This window comes from Vespula vulgaris, chromosome 22 (genome assembly GCF_905475345.1).
Source record: "Vespula vulgaris chromosome 22, iyVesVulg1.1, whole genome shotgun sequence".
NCBI classification, from domain to species: Eukaryota; Metazoa; Arthropoda; class Insecta; order Hymenoptera; family Vespidae; genus Vespula; species Vespula vulgaris.
The window spans coordinates 2,336,618-2,362,092 of NC_066607.1; the positions used below are offsets into that span (position 1 = coordinate 2,336,618).

The window sequence follows — 25,475 nt, forward strand, 5'->3', positions numbered from 1 at the left end:
CTTGTACCAAATATTAAAGCTTTTTACATATGTAATATGTATGTACATATATAAGAAATATTCCAAGATCAAGATTAACTTGGAAAGACCAGACACAAGGGTTCCGTGGTGTAGCGGTTATCACGTCTGCTTTACACGCAGAAGGTCGCCAGTTCGATCCCGGCCGGAACCAAGTATCTTTTTTTTTTCTTTTTTCTCTTTCAATTTTTGAAAAGAAATAATTATTTTGTTTCTTTCTTTTTTTTTTTTAATCTCCATGCAATCTAAATATAAAAAAAAAATTGTGAATAACACGAGATGAGATCGTAAAATTTTTAATCGTGTTTTTGTGTTAAACGTACGCGTTAATAATAAGATTTATGATTAATAATTATTAATAATAAGAATGATGATAAGAAGATTAAGTTAATCGTTACGTTAGAAAAATATTATCGGCATGCTTACTTTTTTTTTTTTCTTTTTTTTCTTTCAAAAAACTCGACCATAAATATAAACGAATAATAGCACATAACGAAGTATCTATCGAGCTGCTCGCTCGAACGAAGTGTAAAAGTGTGAAGAGCCCTGACACGATGTAAGAGTGTGAAAGAGATTCAGAAGATAAAGGGGGGGATCGAAGGAATGTGCGAGAACGGCGAGATATGCGTGGGCGAATCGTGAGAAACGGGCAGGTGACATCTTGTCGTGGCGGTCGGTGGTTCACACTTTCAGCTCGTTCTTTCTTGATGACAAGAAAACCAAAGTGACAGTGCAGGGCCGCCTTTAACGGGATTCTTTCTACTACTATCGGAGTCATGTTCTATGTCCTAGGAAAATATCGCTTTTATCTCTTTTTCAGAGCTTTACCCAAATATTTTTGATATAGAGATTGGTACGCTCCTTTTTTCTTTTTCCATAAGTTCAATAAATATTCTGAAGTGTTATTGAAAAAAAAAAGAAAAAAGAAGAAAAAAAAAACCAAAGAAAAAAGAAAGAGTCTAAAATTGTAGTTAAATCTCTAATGTACGTGTTTTTTTTTTTTTTTTAATTTACAAATTTTTCGTTTCTTTGCAATGTGCATAGTAAAATTGAAAACTTTTAATTTATTCAACTTACAAAATTTACTTTTTATACGTATATATATATATATATATATATATATATATATATATTTCTTTAAAAAATGTTATGTCATTAAAAAAGTAAAAAATTGTTTTGGAAAAAAAATTGTTAGATATAGAAATAGTAATGTGTGTTGAGTATTATACGACTCGATATCGTTGAGAGAAATACGGTTCTATTCGAAATCGAAGAGCGTCCCTGCTCTCAAGCGTTCTCGTAAGGATGGTGGGGTGAGGGATAAAAGGTTTCCTTGTTTAACAAAATATCGTCTCCGAGCCATTAGCCCGACTGTTACCACTTCACCGCGATTTTCTGCTCCCGTCTCGTCGAGGAGGTACTTCAGAATCTCAGGGATCCTTCGACCTATCAAGTTCAGGCCGTTTCAACTCGTAACACGCGGGAAAATCGAGGATAAGAGTCGCGCAATCAGTATCGACGTATCCGCACTCGAATATCGCCAATTCTGATTTATAATTTGATATTATTAAAAAAATACAAAAAAAAAAAAAACATAAAAAAGAAAGGAAAAGAAAAGACAAAAATAGATTATTTTAAATCTCCGATTGTCAAGGACGTTAATAAAATATATTTATATATATATATATATATATATATATATATATATATAAAGAAAAAATACAACTTCTTGTAGAGAGAGAAAATTAATAGGAACATTTTTCTTTTTCTTTCTAAACGATAAAGACACACACACACACACACATCTGTAATTTACAATTTTATTCGCGTCGAATTGTACAAATTTTTTGAATCAATTGATTTTTTATGTTTTAATAGTAAAAAATTAACGAGAAAAAATATAAAGGGATAAAACTGAGCTTCGTGAAATTGATCAACTGACTATTAAGGGACGTGGTCGCGTTGGGCACTACTGGGCATTCGTACGCTATAGTCTACGCACGCACGCACCACCGAGATGGCAATCATTGATTTCTACGGAATAATAAATAAAATATTCAAATAAATATCGCGACGGTTATTGCCAGCGTTCGTCTCGCGTTACCGTAACTTTGTTCCCGGTGTATCGTGTGAAACGTCCAGATGTCACGTATTATCGTTCCACTCTGTATACCTACTAGTACCTTTTTTCAAAGAATGAAAGCGAAATTCATTTCTTCCAGCGATGAAAACTTTCATTCTTGCTCGTTAACGTCGCCAAAGGATCATAAGTTATTTTTTTTTTTTTATTCGAATAACATCGTGTATGTAAGTAGGTATCTATTCGAGTCGATGATTATGATTGCTATTCTAACAATAAGTCAATGCGAGTATTAAGAAATTTTTTGTCACACGTTATTCTTAAAATTTTAATGATACATAAAAGAAGCATTTTTCGAGACAAAATATATAAATATTTTTTTTTTAAATAATTTATTTTAATAATCATTCAAACTAAAATATCAAGATACTTTAATACGAGAAATGTATGACTTCACATTGGACAACTTCGTAGGATTATATATAGGGTCTGTGAATCAAGTCGATATATCTAAATTATTTCCTTTCCAATAGAAATTAAGATGACTATGATTAACGATATAAAGAGTTAATGCGGTTTCGGGGCTACGTTTGACGATGATTAAAGAACATACCTTTAATATCATATTCGGCTCAAGATCAATATTCCAAAGATATTAATTAATTTCTCTTTTTTTAATAAATATTTATATCAATTTATCTTCAATGAATCGACTTCAATTAATCGATAATTTGATGAGTGACAAAAACAAAAAGAAAAAAAGAACATACTCACCTATTGAAAATTCTAGAAAAAAGAAAAATCCTTATTTAAGGATTATTAACTTACAATCGGATTACACCATCGAGAGAAACTTCTCAAGATAGAAAAAAAGACAAAAAGATTTCTAATACACATATTTATGTAACTTCGACTGGAGCTGTTCTAATTCTTAAGAGAGAGAGAGAGAGAGAGAAAAGAAAAAGATATAGGTGCGTCGAAAAAAAAAATCACTTTTGAAGTTTGCGGAGGCCGAAGGGGCGAAGAACAAAGTGAATGGCGCAATCGAATTGACTTTTAGAATTTTTCGCGGCGCAACTTGGTCGAGTTGGTGGTGTGACAACCCCTCGGGGTGAGGGGGGAGGGTTGTAGGTGCTCGAAGGGCGAGTGCCTTTTGCTCGGGGGCTCTTAGAGGCTCCGCCTGTCGACCAATCGGGTTTCAAAGCTCGCTTAGGAGCCCAAGAACGCGAGCCTTTCGAACTGGGCGTGTTCGCGAGGTGCTGGTGGCGGCTTCGAACGATCAACGCGTTCGAGAATATCCTACTCTCTCTTTCTTTAATATTTTCTTTTTCTCTCTCTCTCTCTCTCTCTTCCTCTTTTTCTATCTCTATCTCTATCTCTTTCTTTCTTTCTTTCTTTGGTCCACACCCCGAGGGTGCCCTCAGCAGGGTGACTTACGACTGCGGAGGACTCCAACGATTACGAGTTCCTAGATCCGACGTACACGGATCGCTCTCGTTCGCGTTAGAAAAAGTTTCTACGTGCTTTGCGATAAATCAAAAGGGAAGAAAAAATTAAAAAAAAGAAGAAAGAAGAAGGAAAGGATAGATCAAGCCGACCGATCGCCAGATAACAGTGCAATTTTTATATCCTTTCTGTTTCCACGAGCTTATTTTTTTGTTTTTGTACTTCTACCTCTCCTTTTTTTTTCTTTTTCTTTTTTTTCTTTCTTTCTTTCTTTCAATACAGATCGTCTGGTTTGTTACCTCGTAAAACGACCTCGATGAAGTTTTTTCGATTAGGTGATATGTGATTGCAAGAAGAAAGAAGAAAAAAGTGAAGAAAAGAAAAGAAGAAAGTAAGAATTATTTAGTGAGAGAAGAAACGGGATTGTGTGTAGAATTAACGGAAAGGACGATTTTATTCGGTTGAAACTGAAGACTCATGTCAACCAAATACTTGCGTGATCCTCCAAACGTAATAAAGATGGCTGACCTCAGTGATCCAATAATCTCCATATTCGAAGGAACGTGTTAATCCGTTGGATCTTAAAGGACTGATTGAATGAAGACCGACTCCGATTTTCTCTGAAAGGTCTAAGAATTCGGACTTGAAACTAGAAGAATCTTTTGCGAGGTTTTCCCTTTCTTTTTCGACAGAATTCTTTAAGGTGAGTACAAACGAAACATACTTCATCTAATCCTTTTCGCGATTAATACCAGAGAGACAATAATTTATATTTCGAATGAAATTTATAACAAATTTTGTTTTCCCATAGATCATCTCGAATGAATTGTTTTTTCTTTCTTTTTTTTTTCATCTTTTTTATGCAATTAGATAATCATCGTTCTAATATCCCTATCTAACGTCAAAAATATCTCTTATACATCAGCCTTTTTATATTAACGTACGAACAATTATCATGGACCGTTATTTTCAAGTAACAGTTTCTTTTTTTTTTCTTTTCTTTTTCTTAGAAAGAAATGATATAAATGGAAATTATTGATAAACGGATATTCGTATAATTTCTTTCTAATATCTAACGATGTCTTTACGAGAAGACCTTTGACGAACTTTGGTCGTCTCAATTTCATATCTTTCTCGTATACGTCTATCCAACATCCGAACAATTTTTTATTATTTTATTTCATTTTACTTTACATTAATTTTTCTTCGGCCACGATGAGACGCGATTACGTGTGACATGTGTCGCAGTCACGTCGTTTAAGTTTCCCCGTGGGTAAACCCACCTGTAAAGGTTCTTTTCCGGCACAGAGGCGTGTAATCGTCGGACCTATGGTTTACCTCGCCGTCGCGGTACATGTAATGCCCATCATTATGTCACCGCTCGTCGCACATATGCCAAAAAAAAGAAAAAGAAAAAAAAAGAAGAAAAGGAAGAAAAAGAGAGAAGAAAAAACGCAAAAAAAAATATTAAAAAAAAAGCAACAACAACAACAACAACAACTGAAAGAAAGAAAGAAAGAAAGAACGAGACAGAAAAAAGTAAAGGAAAGGGAAAGTGTAAGAGAAAAAGACGTACGCACATGTTGAGTCGTAACACTCACAGTTTTTGCGACAGAAGTATTTGTAATATTTTCGCGTTCGATTCATGACACCCTATAATGACTTCGTTTCTCCCTTGTAACCCCTCCCCTTCCTCCACTCCCCCTAATTCAGTCAAACTCACCTGCAAAATTTAAACTCCGCTATATTGTTCTTTCTATTCCTTTTATTTCTCTCTTTCCTTCTGCGTTTACGCAATGATGAATATCACTTTTTATTCCGCCCCTGATATTCTCATGATAACATGCACTTGTCTCTTTCTTTCTTTGTTCCATCGATATGATAACAACGAAATGATCGTTAGTTGTTATTGATTTTTATTGAATAGGGTAAACGATTGTATCGTTTTTTAATTGCAGGCAAAAAGTAGGAAACGTCTTATTATTTTTTAAGCGATTAATAACGTTTGATTACATCAGTATTACGAGTTGAGATATTAAACAATAGAATTTTTAAAAAAAGGAAAAAAAAGAAAAGGATTTATGTTTTATAATTCAATTAGAAAATTTTCTATATTGTATGACGTATCTGTAAAACCTAATTGATAATTGATAATCAATCTTCTAGTATAATTAACACTGAATATCATGGTATTATCTGTGATCAATATTCCTGATCGTGAAAATTATTAGATGAGTAATATGGATTGATGAAAAATTTATTCGATCGTTAAAGTGTTAATTAAAACAACGCGTTAATGCTAATAAAAATAAAATCTAATATAAAAAGTGGTATAACGAAGTCGCTCGTATCTTTTTTATTTACAAAAAGATCCATGAAACTTATTAGACGAGCGTATCGATTTAGAAAAAATCGATTCGACGTAGAAAATGTTGATTAAAACAACACGCTCATGCTAATCAAAATATCGTCTAATATAAAACTTATTACAACGAATTGACTCGTATTTTCTTTTCTTTTTTATTTACAAAAAGATGTATGAAATTTATTAGAGAAAAAATCGATTTAACGATTTGAATTTTAAATGTTTGTCACATCTATGTTGTGTACCACGAAACAAAGATGTCACAAATTAGTTTTCAGAATAATTGATCTAATTGTTGTAATTATTGAATATATCGTTAACGTTGAATTCTACACCTACAACAGAACAGGTTTCACGCTTTTAATATCGGATCGAAGTAAACTACGCTCTTGCATTGTTCCGTAGTTCCTCGAGCACGACGAAATCGACAAAGTCGATCGAGTCACGCAATCACTGTCAGCCGTGCGAAGCGTGCACGTGTTGGCCGATCGGTAGAACCAGTCGCACAGTAGGTAAGCACAATTAAATCGGACAGAGAATCAAAACGGCCGACACGGTGTTCGCGTTTAATGTGATCGCTTGAAAAGATACTTAATTGGAGAAGAAATTACGCACGTGTCACCTCTCACATTCGATCCTCACCTATCAACGTAGTTAGATACATCATATTGTTATTTATTATAAGACGATTAGAATTCTAATTGGATACAAATTTTCAATCGAAAGGAAAGAAAAGGAAAGAAAAGAGAAAAGCAAAAGAAATTCGATTCGTTTTCGAATTAGAATTAATAATAAGAAGAAATACTTTTTCTATCGTCGTAAACAAATTACAAAGTTTTCTATTTATTACACGACAATTAATGACACTCGAGGTTCACTAATGTTAAATTAAGTGTTACTTTTGAAACATATATTTTTATGACTTTTCTCAATGAAATTAAAATTTTGACACGTTCTTTCTGTATTTACGAAATTGTCCAAAGAGTGATTAGATGCTTCGATCGAAGAGAATTCGAACAAACAATATTTTTTATAGATTAATCGAAAGAATTTTTTACCGATCAAAAATATCCACGTTTTTAATTGATTAACGCAGAACAATTTATAACATCGAAAGTGAAAGCATATTAATTGTTATTTTTTCAACGCATTTTACGTAATGAAATCGACATTTAAATTTTTGAATATACGATGCAAATGACATTGTTCGCTTGCGGATAATTACGTGATAATTAAAAAAAAAAAAATAAGAAGTCCGCGATCGAGCGTTATCTTCGCTTTTTTAATCATTCCTATGAACTGTATGCTTGGTTTTGATCAAAAGGAACGATCGATCGTAGGCGAGTCATTAATTGCAGTCGACTTTTTCGCCTAACAAAAAGTCACGTCAGGGGTCTATGGCTTGCTCAGTAACGACGCACTCACTGTTAGTGGGTGCACCTTCGACTGATTAAAAATTAATCGACTTTACCTAGGTGTAGGGAGCTACGAAAAAAAAGACATTGTGTAAGCAATAAGGGTACGTTAAATCGTATAACATTCTCGATCATCGATTATCTACGAAGAGATACATATTTCAAAAACTTTTTTGTGAATACTTTTCGTTTTTATCGAGAGAGAAAGAGCGAGAGAGAGAGAGAGAGAGAGAGAGAGAGAGAGAGAGAGAGAGAAGGGGGATTCTAAAAATAAAAAGAAATCCAGGTGAAAATTACTCAGCAAAATGTAACGCCTATCATCGCACACGTTCGATCATTTCGACGATCATTTTAAAAGCAACGTATCTGCATATGTACTTATTATATCAAATCGTCCGTATCACACAATTATTATGTTATATACTTAAATAAGTTGTAACGATTAAATTAAAAGAAAAAATGAAGATTTTAATACATCTTTTAAGTTGTTATCTTGAACGGGAAAACGTAACGTAATGATTTGAATAATTTCCATTTCTTCTTCTTCTTTTTTTTATATTATAATTTACATAGAACGAATAAAGATCTTCTTTGATCTCGACGATGACAGGAAGAAAAGAAATAAAAAAAAAAAAAAGAGAGAGAGAGGAGAAGGCTTATTGTTACAGCTACCAATATCGATGGTCGTTCCTTTGTCTGTAAGAGTGCTATCGATCAGCATTTTTTATGCGAAAGGATGCACGTGACGTGACGGGGAAAAAAATTTGCATGCCAGGTTCCATGGGAGTGAACCGTTTAGGTTTTGAGCGTTTAAGCGTATCCTTTCGTATTTTCTATGTCCTGCGTCGAGAAACTAGCGAAGAGTCATCGAAACGACATTAGCTTGGTCAACGGTGCACCACACTGTGACAAACTTTTACTAAAGTATAGTGATCGATTGCCAGTTTACCATCTAATTTCTTTCTAATCAAATTTCTTTTCGTATTAAGAACTACGGTGTTTTGTAAAACAAAAATCAGGAAGAAAGAAAGAGAGAAAGAAAGAGAGAGATAGAGAAAGTTCACCACGTTTCATATCACGCGAGTTAAATTAAATGTTCCATCGAACTATTTGATATCTTAGTTAATTGAAACATATGTAATTTTTATATATGTTTTAACATATGATATATTGGTATACATAATTTTATACATATATATATATATATATATATATATAATATATAATACATATATTTTTAACATATACTATATATAATAATAAATATACAATAATATATATATATATATATATATATATATATATATATATATAAAATTTTGTTTCCTATTGCATTGTATCTAAATATAATCTATCTAAACTATAAAGATACACTATTAAAGATATACGGATTATAATATTAATTCAATTTAATTCATACGACAATGTTTAAAAGAAAACAAAAAAGAAAACGAACGATATAGATTAATAAAATTTGTCGTTCTTTCTGATACAAATATAAACAGTTTGCGCGTATCGTATATAGAAATATTCTTTCGAAGGACGAAAAGCAAAAGGGGAAACAGAAAAATCTGACTCCTGGCAATATGTTAGTTCTGGAAGCTCGTCGTGTGGCTCGTGCCGAATGACTCCTGTGCGACGCGACATATGTTACGTGCGTGCACGAACGCGCGACACGCATACGTGCAAACAGGGTTAAATAATCCGCCCCCACCAATGTATAATTACATACGCAGTTTGTAAGGTACACCACCCACCTATACAATTTCGAAACACCGAAACTTTCCAAGTTTCGAAATGAAAGGGATCGAAATCGATAAAGAAAAAATGTTAGAGTAACGTCATTGACGTGAGTATCCCTTTTATTTTTCTTTTTTTTTATCTTTTTCTTTTTTTCTTCTTTTCTATAAAAATTTTCAATAAAAAACGAAGCTTCTCTCTCTTTTTTTTTTTTATTTTAGAACGTACATAAGTCATTGAAGTGTTTTTATTCTTTTTTGTTTCTTTTTCTTTTACTCTTCTATGTTTTTTAATGACTTCTTCTATCCACTATCGTGATATATGATTGAAAATGAGACAAGAAAAAAGAATGAGAAATCAGATTTTTTGAATAGAATAAAACAAGCGTTATTGAGAGATTGTCATACTTTATAAAAAAGTAATCATCGAGGATCTTGACGTTGGATTAACAACGTACGTAAATAAAATATTTAAAAATGTTATTACGATAGTAACTGTCGGAGAAAACAGTTGTGTTACTTCGCGAAAGATGATCATACTTGTTAAAAGAGTAATCGTCGAAAATAGTTTGACTTTGGAGTATCTTTGTAGTAGTGAAGTATTAAATGAAGACTACGTAAAGTCTCCAGATAGAAAAAGAAGAGGACGCGACATCATCCAACGGGACTCTCTTCGTGGTTTACCGCCGTCGAGGCTGGACGAGGTTGCTCCACGTCACCGTTGCATTATTGAGCCTGAGAATCCTACAGATGGCTTAGCCTTCCATTAGTGCGAGAAGGATCGCGATATGTTAGCCCCGAGGTTCTTTCGATGGAAAGAGAGGGAGAGAATGAAATAGAGGTAGGAGGAATCAGCCCTGGCTCGAGAGGGTTGAGAAAGTCAAAGGGAGACTCCCGAGCCCGTAGTTAAACGTGTCCTGAAGACTTCTCGACTTTATGACCTTCCTCGACAACAGTCTGTCTCTTTTTATAAGTTCTTTCCAATAGAAAACAATTTCATTGAGATTAATTCTCGAGATTATTTCGTTTTCATAATTGACTCTTTCGGTCCATGACAATGTTCACGTTTTCGCTAATTTAAAAAGGTAATGTTCAATTATATTTTTAGAATATTTTTTACGGATGATTAAAAGGAATGAAGAAAAAAAAGAAGAAGAAGAATGATAAAAAGGAAGAAAGAAAGGAAAAACCAACGAGACAACGAATACTCATAAAACGAAAGATCATGAAGACTTAAAGTTGATTACTTTGTAAGCATTGCAAAGAACGTATAGGATAATAATATTTATTGTTCAAATAAAAACATTCGGGTATTCGTAAGAAATTATTGCGTTAACAATGGATTATTTCATACTCAATGATAATGATTAATTAATTGATTAATTAGTTTAGATTAGATCGAAAGAAATTAGGCAATTCGAGGATAACGATTCTAGCAATATTTTATCGCACGTTTAATACTCGAAGAAAACGTAGATACGTACGTGAATGTAAACGTATGTACGTTTGTGTACATATGTAATATCGTATGTAACTACTTATGTACCTACAGCGACGTATTGTATAATGCATCTCTATATATCTTCGATCGCGTCAAATCGTGGTTTTGCCTTCGACGACAATGAGCTTGAAGGCAGGAAGTCGTAAGCTTCGACGAATCGAAGTTCGCCTACTTCGTCGACGAGCGACGTTTTGCCATTCCCGAGTTTCTCATTACCTCGTACAATATGCAAGAACATATGTGTCGTTGCGAACATTGCCTATAGATATATACACCCCCATATACATCTCCATATCCATCTATCTATCTAACTTGATGTCGAAGTGATTACGATATATGTACATATGTATGTATGTATGTATGTATGTATGTATGTATGTATGTATGTATGTATGTATGTATATGAAAGTGATAGAAACCATGTAATCGTTTTACATTGCCAGTAAAAATGACGGATAATGAGGAGTAATAAAAGATCATTTTCATCCACGTTACATCGAAAAGCTATTTTGTCAAAAATCGTTCTTAAAATACACAAACGATTCTCCTCAAGCAGCGTCTTGTCAACCTTACTGTCATTTACTGTCATAATTTTATCCTAACGATCATCTAATCCGTCAAGCATATGTCTCTAGTTTCTTTTCTCTTCTCGACGTGACAAAGAGAATATATCAAAGATCACGGTTTTCTATCTTCGACGATGTAAGAATTATTATTAATAAAATATTCATCGAAAACTAGTCGTCGATACTATATACTGAAAAAACTTTGGATATTAAAATGAAATTGAGCAAAATAATTCTTTTCTTTTCTTCTTTCTCTCTCTCTCTCTCTCTCTCTCTCTCTCTCTCTCTCTCTCTCTCTCTCTCTTCTTGTAACTTTGTATCTTGTAAAGAATTGGAAAGAATTAGAAAATTATTATTGTTTATTTTAATCGAAAGTAAAAAATCGAAGGCGAAACAAACATTGTGAAGAATTTTATGCTTTTACAGAAACTACTACATTTTGTTCATCCTGCCACCGTTATCGTCATCCAAAAGTTTTGTTCAAATTCAAGAGGGAAAATGGAAGAGAACGGTAGAACCGAAACACTTTGCAAAGTATGTGGCGACAAAGCATCTGGGAAACATTATGGAGTACCGAGTTGCGACGGGTGCCGTGGTTTCTTTAAACGGTCGATCCGCAGGTACGCAAGGTAATTAATTTTTCTTTCATTATCATCAGTATTAATGGAATATTAAAGATATAGACTCGATATCGTTCGCATTCGTGTTTAACGAAAACAAAAAGAAATTCTTTTTTTTTTTTTTTAATAAATTTCGAATGAGAATCTTACGAATGAAATCTTACGAATTAATTAAATGTTTGCTCTCAATTATTATCTCTTTAATCTATCGTTCTCCGATACTCCGATACTAAATTCGCGTAAACGAAAATTTTTAATTCGGATTAAACAAATAGATCAAATTAACGTGAAATATCGTTGAGATTCTCACGCTTATCGTATTTATAATAATGTCATTCATCGAAAGTGTATTAATTCTGTTTTGTTTTTTCTCTTTTCTGTCTTTTTTTCTTTTTTTTTTGTTTCTTTTTTGTCTGCTTGTTTTTAACAGAAACTTAGACTACGTCTGCAAAGAGAACGGGCGTTGCATCGTGGACGTTTCAAGGCGTAATCAATGCCAAGCCTGTCGTTTTACAAAATGTCTTCAGGTCAACATGAAACGAGATGGTACGCTTCGTCTCGATGGTGATTAATCTCTTACCAATTAGTTACTTTTTTTTTACACACACACACACACACACACGTACCTTTTTTTCTCTTTCTCTCTCTCTCTCTCTTTCTTTTTCTCTTCTATATAAATTTTACAAGAGAGGAGGAGAGAAAGAGAGAGAGAGACAGAAATTAGATGAAAATAGAAAATTCACTCGAAGAAAGTTCTATCGACATATTGACTCGTCATATTCCGGAAGTCTGCGATTGTCAGAAAACCATATATATATATATATATATACATATATATACATACATACATATACATACAAATCGATAGAGACATTTTCGTGTAAACATATCGAGTGCGTTATGCAGGTCTCCAAAACCTTCATATATTACAATGCATTGAAGCAAATACAGTTTCTTTTACTCCTCGAAAAAATCGAAAAGAGAGGGAATAAGAAAGAGAAGAAGAGAGAGAGAGAGAGAGAGAGAGAGAGAAATAGATAGATAGATAGAGGAAGAACAGTTTTTATGTCGGCACAACCCATATGAAATTCTATATCAATGCTTTGGTTAGAAATTCGATGTGAAAGGAGAGTCAGCATCGACACGGTCGGAGGAACGGTGTCAGAAGCAGCCCGAAGTTCTCAGCTTTTGTAAACACTTCCATCCAGCGCGTACCTCGACTAGAACCGATAATCCAAACACTTGATTGCTCAGAGATATCAATTAGCGAGGGTGGTAATGTTGAAGTAGTAGGCGCCATTATGACCAATATGTTCCCCGTTTATTGAGAGCTTCTCTCTGGAGATTAAAAAGAGAAGATAAAAGAAAAAAAAAAGAGAGAGAGAGAGAGAAAGAGAAAATAAATGGAAAAAAAAGAATGAAACGAAAGTGACGATGACAATGATGACGACGATAAAAAATCCAGATACTGTGTGATCGTCGATGAAGAGGATAGAGTTAAAAAAGAGAAACGAGAAAAAATAATTATTATAAATTACACAGCCCAACAAAAAAGAGGAACACAAAAAAGTTTTCATCTAATCGTTCGATTAGTAATTAAAATTAAATCTATTCTTTGGATATATTTGATCACGTTGATTTCAAAAGCAACGTAGATATTCGTCGAGTCGCTTGTGATTTTCGATATTTTTGTTCTCTTTTCTTCCTTTTTTAATCATGACTATTCAGAATGAAAATAATAAATTAGCGACTTTTTGTTGTGCGAATTAAATTCGATTGGCATTAACATTTTTCTAAATTCTAAAAAAATTTAGAAGATCGTACGGAGATGGATCATCTTTTGAATTAGCATATAAAGCTATCGTATATCTTGAAAATTATAATAACTGATGAAAGAAAATTATCATCGTTTTTCGAATCCACATTAGAAATATAATCCAAGGATAGATTTAATCTTTTAGTCATAATTTTTTTTGTCCTATCCAAATTGTCCTATCATTTTCAGCGGTACAGCACGAAAGAGCACCGAGAAGTACTTCGACCTTGGTGGCTGCTGCAAGAAGAGCTCCGGCTGGCCTTTATCCGGGTCTACCTCACGTTTATCACACGACGAACAATCCGTATCATCCTCTTCTTTATCCGGCATTATTTCCTTTCAAACCAACGATGCCTCCATTTGCACCTGCCGTTGGTAAGCAATAATAGATATTTATTTATTATTACAAAGGAAGAGTAACTCGTTTAGATAATAAAAGACAAATGTATGATCGATATTATTCATTAGACATTATCCTTTTGATTATTTCGATCAGCACATTTTTTACCAAGAACCTCGACAGAATCATTATCGGTGAGCACAGCGAAGGAAGACGAGGTAACGAGCTCCGAAGAAGCTGCAACAGTTGAACCGAGGCTCGAACAAAAAGGTGAATTAAAGATAATGAAAGAATATAATTGTAATAATAATTTAATATTATTATTTATTTTTCTTAACAAAAAAAAAAAAAAGAAACCCCTGTGAATATTATTGTAATTAAATCGGTATTATTTCCGTATCTCAAATAATTTATTATTTATACTTTTCTTTACTTTCGATTAACTTTATCGAAGTGGTTTAACTCGTGTATAATATAAATATTATTATTACTATTATTATCATTAGATATAAGATCACAGATAATGTATACAAATGTTATCCTTTACGTTGTAGTCAAATATATTTTATTTCGAAGATTTCTGTATGAATATTAGACTGATAGAAATTTTGTTTTCTTTCGGATTTTAGAAGAACTTGTCGGTACTCGTCTTGTCCCGCAAATCGTCAGTCCGGTCTCTGCGGAATATACGATGTCAAGCTTCTCATTATTGCCGACGGAAAACGTTTATGAGTTTGCTGCGAAATTATTATTCTTCGCTGTAAGATGGGCTAGAAGCATACATTCATTTTTACAAGTAAGCATGAAATTCTCTTATCAATCACGTATAATCGTTTTATCGAATTAACGAAACTGATTAATTTCGTTTCTTCTTTTCTTTTTTTTCTTTCTTTCTTTTTTCTTTATCTCGATAGTTACCATATCGAGATCAAACTATATTGCTAGAAGAATCCTGGAGCGAGTTGTTCGTACTTACGGCGGCCCAATGGAATTTTCCTGTTGAAGAAAGTAGTTTGGTTCCTGCCGATTTATCTACGGAAAGACGAGAGATATTAGTTGACGAAGCGAGAAGACTTAGAGAATTATTAGCTAAATGCTCGTTGCTGAGGGTCGATCATTCGGAATACGCGTGTTTGAAAGCCATCGTCCTTTTCAAGGGTGGTACGTTTAAGTATTGAAAACAGTATTAACATGAAAATGGTCTAAGTACAAAATTCAATTCTGAAAAAAATGAAATGCATAATTTATCTTTCAATAGGTCGCTCTATATCATGATAATGTGATATTAAAAAAGAATCAGGATTGATCGATAAGTATTATTTGATAAAAGCTGACCCAAAGTTCTCTAAATGATTTTAAATATCCATTACTCCTTTTTGGAATTTGTTGGACTAATTTTTTATTTTTATTCTTTATTTATTTTTTTTTTATTTTTTATTCTTCTTATCAAAAATATGAAACTACTACTACTAAGCTTAAGGTAGCTCTTTTGCGATTCTGAAAAGAAAAGAAAAAAAGATTTTTCAAATCACGTAGATAATTTTAGGCCGGACTGTATTAAAAACGTCGATATTACTTATCGTACAAAAATACAGATATTAAACATTATATTGATCTTAGACCACTTTGTATATTTATATATTATATTTATATATTTATCTTAATAACAAAAAAGAAAAAAGAAAAAATAATAATTATTTTGTTTTATAGAATCTAGAGGTCTCTGCGAACCTGGCAGAGTTACCGCGTTGCAGGAACAAACCGTAGCAGTTTTGTGCGAACGTGACGCTCGAAGGGTTGGTCGATTATTGTTGCTTTTACCACCAGCGCGTGCATTGTGTCGATCTACCCTTCAAGAGCTTCTCTTCAAGCCCACCGTCGGTGACGTCAGCGTGGAAAGATTACTCGGAGATATGGTCGGTGCACTCAGACCAACTTAGCCTTCATCATCGAATTGGACGAGAGCTGAACGTACATTGCTCGATTATATTTAAAACGCGTTGTTAAAAAAAGGATCTTCGAATTTGACTTGAATCGTCGTAAAAGCTTTAAAATTACGTATACTAAATGATCCCAACGAAGAACTTCGTTTTTTCTTTTTTCTTTTTCTTTTTTGTTTTCAGAAAATAGTTAACTTACCAACCGAGTTGAAACCGCGTGTGTATTTTCAATCGTCGATAATGTCGGGTAATGTTGGTAATTGTCGGTAATACAGAGAGTGATAAAGAGAAATAGAAAAAGCGTCTTCTATAATTGAAAAATATTATTTACTAGGTTTTACGATAAAAATGAATTTTTTGTAATCCTATCGCATCCTTAACGAAGAGATAACATTTTATGATGGCAACAAGTTCTAGTCAATCTCAAATCATAAAGTTAATGTCTACCGCATGTATATAGATGTATGTATTACGAAATTAGAAATAAATCGTACGTGTCTGTAATAACAAGAGCAATATGTTGATTCGTCGTAGATATAAAAAAATGTATTTATCGAAAAAGATATATATATATATATATATATATATCTTCAGAAGTCGAAATAAAGTTATAAAATAAACTGATAACTTGCTCTCGTTAGATTTTACCGAAAGAATATTCCTAATTATATAATTTTAATGATTTTCTTACTTTTCGTTTGTCATTTGATAGAACTACACAAAGATATGATAATTATTATGAAAAAACTTGAGAATATTTCTTGAAATAACGGCAAAAAGACAACAAGGGTGTGGTTTGCGACATTTAAAAAATAAAAAAAACTCGATGAACGCACATTTTTTTTTTTTTTTTTTTTTTTTTTTATTAACTAGAATAATTTATTTTTTTTTTCATGGTAGAAAAAGGAGAATGTATCTTAAACTCATGGACTGCATTGTACTCATATATATACAATTACATACAATCCTTAAATTGAACGTTACACATAAAATTCATTATAAATTAATTTCTCATTATTCTTTTGCTCTCGTGAGAAATCTGTTGTTTAATCAGAACGAAAGAATCATTATCATTCGAAAATGCGGCTTGCTACTGTCACGTGATATTTATTGGAGGGGAAAAAAATAGCTCTGAGCGCGCGGTTTATCACACTGCGTGATTATTATGACGATGACGATGATAATGACGACGACGACGACGACGACGACGACGACGACGACGACGACGACGATATAATAATGCAGTTATTACTTTACCATTTAATGCCCGTTATTTTCTTACTATTATTTTCTTTTTTCTTTCACTTTTCTTTTTTATTATTTTTCTTTTTTTCTTTCTTTTAATCCGATTTTGTGCGCGTACGCGTGTGTAAATGAACGTATATATGTATATGAATTGAGAGAAAGACATGGTGATAAGATTGGAAAGGGAAGAGAGAGTTTGACACAGGAAGAAACAAGAAAAGAGAAAAAATTAAAAGAAGAAAAGAAAAGAAAAAAAGAAAAATAAGGAAAGACGACAAAATTTCGATAGCAGAACGCTGAACGGAAGAAAAAAAAAAAAGATTAACAAGTAGGGAGAAATTATAGAAGGTGGGATTGACAGAATCATTGATGGGAGTGGTTCGATGGAGAATAAAAAAAGAAAGAAAAAATAAGAAAAAGAAGAGGAAGAAAAAGAAGATAAGGAAACGAATGGGAGGAATCGATTTCAGAAGAGATTGGAATGTCTTGTCAAGTCTCTCATTCTCGCTTTCGTCTCGACGACTCTACTTCGTCTGCACTTTTGTACTTTTATCATTATTAAACTATTATTATTATTATTATAAATATTATTATTATTATTTTAATTATCATTATCAATAATTAATTAATCAATTAATTAAGTAAATAATTAATTAATTAATTAATAATATTATTATCATTATCGTTATTATTATAATAGTCGCGCCATTACATTTACGTTTCATTTCGTTCGTTAGCGTTTAAAAGAAAATACAAATAGAGAAATGATTACTTAATTAATGAAAAAAAAAAAAAGAAGAAAAAACCAACAAACAAACAAACAAACAAACCAACAAAGTAGCGTAGAATGATGATAAATGATAATACGCAATCGAGAATCAAAAATGCAGACGACGGCGTAAAAAAATATATATATATCGATCGATCGAGTTACACGTATTTCTTATCATTGATCTTTTTTTCTCTTTTTACTTATTTATTTATTTATTTATTTTTTTCTTTTCATCATTCGTAAATATATTTATATTTATCTGTATAGCCTCGGAGTCGTCTAGAGAACAATCGAAAAAAGAAAAGAAAAAAAAAAAGAAAAGAATGTCTTCTCCTCGCATCGTATGAATAATATGGGCTTACTCTTCGCTCTTTTTTTCCATCTCCTATGCTCGCTTCAAATTCTCTCGTTGATGATAAAGAAGAAGAAGAAGAAGGAAGCGTATTTTCGACTCTTAGCTAACACGCCACGTCTATTATTTATATATCATCTCCTTCTCATTTCTTTTTTAATAATAAGAAAAATTTTCAAACACGTAAGTAGTATATCATTCTTACGAACAAACAAAAAAAAAAGAAAAAAGAAGAAAAAAGAAAATATATGTATATATATATATATATATATATATATATATATATATATATACATAAATATATATATATATATATGCACTGAACTCTTTTTCTCTCTTTTTCGTCTCCTCGAAATCTACTCGCGAAGTGCCTGGCTAGATATAGATAGAGCTCTCGCTGCTCTTTTATCCTTTTGTCCGCCATTTTCTTTTGTTGTTGTTGTTGTTATCCTGTTGTTCTTGTTATTCTTCTTCTCTCAGTTAATAATAATATATATTTTATATCATACTGTTCTCCTTAATAGCTTTTATGTTTTTTTGTGTTTTTTTTTTCTTTTTTTCTATATATATAATATATCTGTGTCTCATGTACATATACGTATATGTGTATATATATACATATATATATATACATATATATATGTATATGTATATGTATCTCAAGTTTAACGCACTTACATTCAAGTAGACTTTTACTAGAGTTACACAGTTAATAATTTGCGATTAAATCTGATTCGCTCGTCGCGCTTTCGTTTCGAAACCTTTATATCATTATTACTCTCTTCGTGTGGTTTATAATATAATAATATTATTTTATTTTATTTTATTTTATTTTATTTTACTTTACTTTACTTTACTTTAACTTTACTTTATTTTATTCTTTGTGAGGAATTGTTTCTTTCTTTCTTTCAATTTTTTTTCTTTTTTTCTTTTTTTATTTTTTTACTTTTTCCCTTACGCTTTTGAGCTTGACGTGGCTCGCGGACGATTGAACTCGGTGAACAACAATCCCTTTTCGATCGTTCTCGCATTTTACCACGACACACAATACAACAATTTCCCGACGAAATTTTTATCATTATCATCACCATACTCTCGTTAACATTAAAAAACACCATAGAAAACAACGAGAGCAGTGATCGTGTCCGAGTTTTTTTTTAAGGAGGAAAAGCTTGGCGCATAGGCTTGATCGGGCTGATCGACGGAGAGAAGAAAATTTTGCATTTGCCGAGATTTCATTTTTTTTTTTTGGATTTTCTTTTTCCTTCCGGGAGGGTTTTCCTTCTTCCTTCGAGGATAGAGTCTCGTTCGAAAGTGGGTGCAAACTTTTTTTTTTTAGAAAAGTCGAAAAGTGTTCCGCGAACAGCCCGGATAAATTTATTACACACGTCGGCGCGAACGACGCGTGAGGAAATCGAAATTGTGGTCGTGGTAGAGCGCATGAACGTTACAATGTAAAAAAGGAATGAAAAAAAAAAAAAAAAGAGAGAAGAAGGAAAGGAAAAAAAAGAAAAAGAAAGAAAAGTAGGAAAGCACCTTCTTTCTTTTTTTTTTTTTTGCTGTTTATCATCATCATCATCATCATCATCATTATCATCATTATCATCGTCATGGTATCTCTCTTTCTCTCTTTCTCTCTTTTCTTTTTCTTTCGTTCTTCCTACCACATTTTTTCTTTTTTTTCCTTTCTTCCTTCTCTAACAGTTACACCGGCACCTCGCCCGATTATTACTTTTTCCTGTATCTCGAATTTAACTTCACATATTTTCGTATTTCGCATTCGTTTTATTATCTTCTTCATTTTCTTCTTCTTTTCGTTTCTCTTTCATTAATTTTGTTTTTCCCCCGCACACACCGTATTTAATAATTATATTCTTTTGTGATTCCGTGTGATGAACGATCGTTGATTTCAAAGTTCTTTTTTTTTTTTCTTTCTTTTGCTTCGAAGAAAAGAAAAGAAAAGAGAAAAAAGAAAAGAAAAGATAAGAAAAGAAAAAACAAAAAACGAGACGTAAAACAATACAACGGCATTTCTACTACTATTTTCCCATTTCTATTTAAACGTTAATATTGTAGGACAAAAAACTAACAGATTTCTGGCATAATAACAAATCGTCGTCGATCGGTTCCGAGACAGGTCTCGAGGAAATTTAATTCTATATCTCTGTCTATTTCTCTTTCTCTCTCTCTCTCTCTCTCTCTCTCTCTCTTTCCTTGTAACATTTACCTTTTCATATTGTTTAATATTTCCTTGCAAACCGATCCCGGATATATCCCAACGCGACGAAATATAACAGGTTATTGGCTTTTCACGCTTGATATCTTTCCTGGCTTCTCAAATATCCTTTTCCCAAGTTTCGATATTCTGTCATCGAGTTTCTCTCTCTCTCTCTCTCTCTCTCTCTCTCTCTCTCTCTCTCTCTCTCTCAAAAATAAAAAAAAAAAGATAAAAAGAAATATACTCGATTCGATCAACTTGCTTTTTCTTTCCATTCGTCTCCGACGAAAAATAGAAAAAAAAATTAATAAAAAAGAAAACGAAAAGGAAAAGTCCTTTTTAATCAATCGTACGCGTCTCTCGCAAAAAGAGAGAGCATTCGGAAAACAAAAAAGACAAGAACTTGTATTTATTTCTCACTCTTTTTTTCTCGCTGAACACGATAGTATGTATTACTATATATTTATCGTATGGCAGTGATTATGTTTCTCGTCTTTCGTATCATCTCGTTTGGAAATAAAAAGAAATAGAAAAAAAAAGAAAAGGAAAACGAGGATTGCATACTCGTAACTATTATGAGTTATACTTATGATTCGTTCATTAATTTTATAATTTAAGAATAAGAAAGAGACGACCATCCTATTTTATTTTCTTGTATGGATTTATACGAAGCTACGATTAAATCAGAATAAATTATTATTCGCGAATCTGTACGAGTACAATCGCGTATGCTTCTTTCATATTTAATTTATATATATATATATATATATATATATATATATATATATATACATACACATATTTCAAGTAAGTCGTCAGAACGTTCGATTATTATTCGTTGATTCTCGCCATTGCGTTTGTTTAACGTCATAAGAAAAAGAGAATAAAAAAAAAAGAATAAATAAATAAATAAAAAAAGAAAGAAAGAAAATAACCGAACATTTCTCATCGAATTTGGAAAGAATAAAGCAGCGATCGTAATTTAATTCGCGTTCTTAAATGCGACTCGATTTAACTCGATCGTTAACGAATATAATTATTAACTCTTACGGACGAGAAGAAAAAATATTAGGAACTTTTGAGTAGCCAGAAAAGTTTTCAGTGATATTACACTATATACACATCCCGCACAAAAGAGAGAGAGAGAGAGAGAGAGAGAGAGAGAGAGACAGAGAGAGAAAGAAAGAGAGAGAGAGAGAGATCTCGATCATCTCGAAAAGCAAAAAGGGAATTCATAAAATAATAATTCCGTCATTGCTGGTCTTGTGAAGTTGCATCTCATCCTTCACCCTCTCTCCTTTTCCACCCTCTCTCCTTTTCCACCCTCTCCCTTTTACCCCTACGACAGAGCTCAAGAATATATAATCTATTCTTCTCTTTCTTTCTCTCTCTCTCTCTCTCTCTCTCTCTCTCTCTCTCACTCTCTTTTTTATTTGTTTTTTTCTTTCTCTCTTTCTTATTTAATAATCGTTTTTTAATCATCGCTATCTCTTACGCTCAACTATTATTTTTCTCGTTTATTATCGAAGGGGAGATTTTTCTCTCTCTTTCTTTTTCTCTCTCTCCTTCTCTTTCTGGCTGTGTTTGTTCTGTTTTGTATTCTTTTCTTTTCTTTTTTTTTTTTAATTCTTATCAGTATCATTTATTTATTTATTTATTTATTTATTTACTTATTTATCTTCTCTTTGTTGTTACGTGCTGGTAGCGTAGTTTTCGTTATTCCTATTTCGTCATTTCTTTGTCTCTCTCTCTCTCTCTCTCTCTCTCTCTCATTCATTCTCTTTCTCTTTCACTTTCATTCATTTCATTCTCTCTCTCTCTCTCTCTCTCTCTCTCTCTGACTTCCTCTCTATCATTTATCTATCTCTGTCAAAGATTTCTTTGTTACTTGTACAAAAAAAAAAAAAAGAAAAGAGATCTATTATCAACTTCGTTTCACGATCATCGATAAAACAACTTATATATTGGATTATTATCTTCTAACTTGTCAACCACGTTATGTTAAAGTACATCAAAGTTATAATCAATCCATCTTGTGGTCCTCTTTAATCGCCCGTTTATATTGTTTGTCATTTTATTTCTCTTTCTATTGATGTGTGTAAATATACATACATACATATATATATATATATATATATATATATATGTATGTATGTACGTATGTACGTATGAATATGTAGTGTATATATGTATCTAAAAAAAGAAGAAAGTGTAATCGATCAACGATAACAACAAAAAATTTCTATTTCAATTCTAATGTATTTTACTATTATTTCTGATCGCAATGAATTCGTTCAACAACGAACAAGCAATGTCGTATAACAATTATCTCATAATATCACTATCATCGACGGACCTTTCTTCTTTCTTTCTTCATTCGGATTCTATAGCGATAACAAAATTATTTATACATGTATGTAAATGTATTATTTTGCGTTACGATTGTACTGCGCACGCGAATGGATTTTTAAAAAAGCGATCGCCCCGGCAAAACGAAAGACGACGTTTCAATCTTTTCTACCTCTTTGTTTTTGCTTTGTTTTCATTTTTATTTTTTTATTTATTCATTTACTTATTGATTTTATTTTATTTTATTTTATTTATTTCTTCTATCTTTCGTTGCCCATGGAAAAAACAAAAGGGCACATATTTATCTTTATCTCTCTCTCTCTCTCTCTCTCTCTCTCTTTCTGACTCACTCACTTTCTCTCTCTCTCTTTCTTTCTTTCAGCATCATGGCACGCAATACATTCTCTTTCTCACACGCACACAATATCTCTCGTACACTCGTAAGATCGAAATATTTCGATAAAAATCGCACGGAAATGACGCTGTAACAACGTTACCAAATTTCTCAACGTGAGAATCACGATCGGATTTGAGAAAATGAGGGAAGGTGGGAGAGATCGATTCGAGCCTTCTTCGATGATGATTATAATTTTCCATCTTTCTTTATTTCTTTTTTTTTCGTATTACTTCTTCTTTTTCTCTTCATTATTTTCATTAATCCTTTATCAATCTTTCATTTATTAATCTTTCATCATCGTAGAAGGGAGAATCAACCTCGAAATCTAACATTATCTCTCATTAAACTCGATCGCAAATCTCAAACGCGTTTTATCCCTCTCACGTTTCTAATAGCTTCTTTCATCTTTCTTTCTTTTTCTTTTTTTCCTTCTTTATTTTATTTTTTTTTTTTCGTTTACGTTTTCGTTTTGGTTTTTATATATTTATTTGTTTTTTTTTTCTTGTCTTTTTTTTCTCTTTTTGTTTCTCCTTCACCCCATCTGTTACTTCGCGCTCGGTGCAGTATTTTCTGTTGTCATCATATCGTTTTTATATAACATCGTTTATATAACGCGTAATATAAGGTAGCTTGAGGTACGGTATACAAAAACTGTTTTGTAGCTCTGAAATTTATCGAGGTAGTTTGGTGCCTATTCGTGTATGTATTTTATGTATTTATTTATGTATATATGTATGTATGTATGTATGTATGTATGTATGTATGTATGTATGTATGTATGTATGTATGTATATGTACGTGTTTATTTAATGTTATGCAGGTATGTGTGTGTACGTATTTATTTTATGTTATGCACGTATGTGAACATCGAATAATAAAACGACGCGTCGCAAAATTGCGTGTGGGCGTCGCGACGCCTCCCACGCGACGTTTCGGCTAAAATAACAACTTCCTTGAAAAATCTGAAAGCGTTCTCTCTTCTTTTCTCTTTCGCTAAACACTTTTCATCTATTTTTCAAGGCTCCTTTGTAAGTTTTAAATTAAGGAGACACATGTTACATATATAATGTAACATATATTTTTATATATACATATATATATATATACATATATATGTTAAGCACGATCATCATACGTGGGACGTCACGACGCTTTCCCATTCGACTCATCGACGCTTTTCTTTCTTTAATCTATTATTATTTTTTCTTCCCTTCTTCCTTCCCTTTTAAAAATCCCATGAACAATCTATTGTTATAACTATTGCACTTATGATTTGTATTATTATTATTAATTATATGTTACGCTTGTCACAGTTTGCGGCACGTTTGTATAAAAAAAAAAAGAAAGAAAAAACCCTTGCGTAATATCTGGTAATAACGGTGGTTTATAGTTGAACAGAAAAAAAAGAAAGAAAAAGAATTGGAAAAAGAAAGAAAAAAAAAGAAAGAAGAGAAAGGAAAAAAGAAAAAACAAAGATCGGAGAAAGACTCTATGGACAATTTTTCTTCTTGATCTATTTAAAAAAAATCATCCCTTCGATTCCAAATTCTCGACCTTCCTTTTTCATCTCTCTCTTTTTCTTTCTTCCGCTCTTTCTGTCTCTCTCTCTTTCTCTCTCTCCATCTTTTACAATTATTATGCATATTAATGTAACATTGAATGTGAAAAACAGAATGAAAAAAGAACAGAAAAAAGAAGAGAAAAGAAAAAAAAAATTGATGAAAAAATGTATGAATTAAGATGTAGATATATATATATATATATATATATGAAATGTAACATTTTATGGTAAAAATCTGGTTTGTTTAATAAACTCTTAAACATTTATGTTCTTATAGGCGGAGAGAAATCGGTCTCTTATTATCATCAATCCCCATAAACCCATTTCCTATATTCGGCATGCACGGCAATGTGGTGTGTTTGTCACGTATATACAAATATGCACGTATATTATGTGTGTATATTTGCGTCTCTTCCCTTTCTTCTGATTTTTTTCTATTTTTTGTTTTTTTTTTGTGTTTTTTTGTGTTTTTTTCCTTTCTCTTTTTTTTTTTTTAAGTGTATGTACGTATGCATTCTCAGCATGGAAAGAAATATGCGATATATCCTCGTAACGATTGTGCGGTAATTGTGTTAAATTATAAGCCATCTTTGTTTTACACGCACGGTTATATTGTTTAAGTGTCGTTTTATGGTTTTCAACCCTCCACTTTTCCTTCTATTTTTTAAGTCCCACGACAATTCTTTCCATTCCCACAAATTCTTTCTCTTCTCTATCTCTATCTCTCTCTTTCTC

At 32.2% G+C, this 25,475-nt stretch overlaps 1 protein-coding gene and 1 non-coding gene across 4 annotated transcripts; both read left to right on the top strand.

Annotated features, from left to right (window-relative positions):
- The first annotated feature begins 99 nt into the window (after nt 1-99).
- Trnav-uac (transfer RNA valine (anticodon UAC)) lies at nt 100-172 on the top strand. Its single transcript has one exon. It is a non-coding gene; the product is annotated as a tRNA-Val (tRNA).
- A 2,777-nt stretch (nt 173-2,949) lies between these two features.
- LOC127071518 (protein dissatisfaction-like) lies at nt 2,950-16,548 on the top strand. 3 transcript variants are annotated; one of them, XM_051010861.1, is made up of 8 exons: nt 2,950-4,247; nt 11,557-11,759; nt 12,181-12,314; nt 13,756-13,941; nt 14,063-14,176; nt 14,536-14,702; nt 14,821-15,067; nt 15,617-16,548. In XM_051010861.1, the coding sequence occupies exons 2-8, from the start codon at nt 11,629-11,631 to the stop codon at nt 15,844-15,846; spliced, it is 1,209 nt and encodes a 402-aa protein (XP_050866818.1). In that variant the 5' UTR covers nt 2,950-4,247; nt 11,557-11,628; the 3' UTR covers nt 15,847-16,548. The 3 variants fall into 3 exon arrangements, with proteins under 3 accessions (XP_050866818.1, XP_050866819.1, XP_050866820.1); XM_051010862.1 differs by having other exon boundaries at nt 12,181-12,296; XM_051010863.1 differs by lacking the exon at nt 2,950-4,247 and having other exon boundaries at nt 11,564-11,759; nt 12,189-12,314.
- The last annotated feature ends 8,927 nt before the right edge of the window (nt 16,549-25,475 follow it).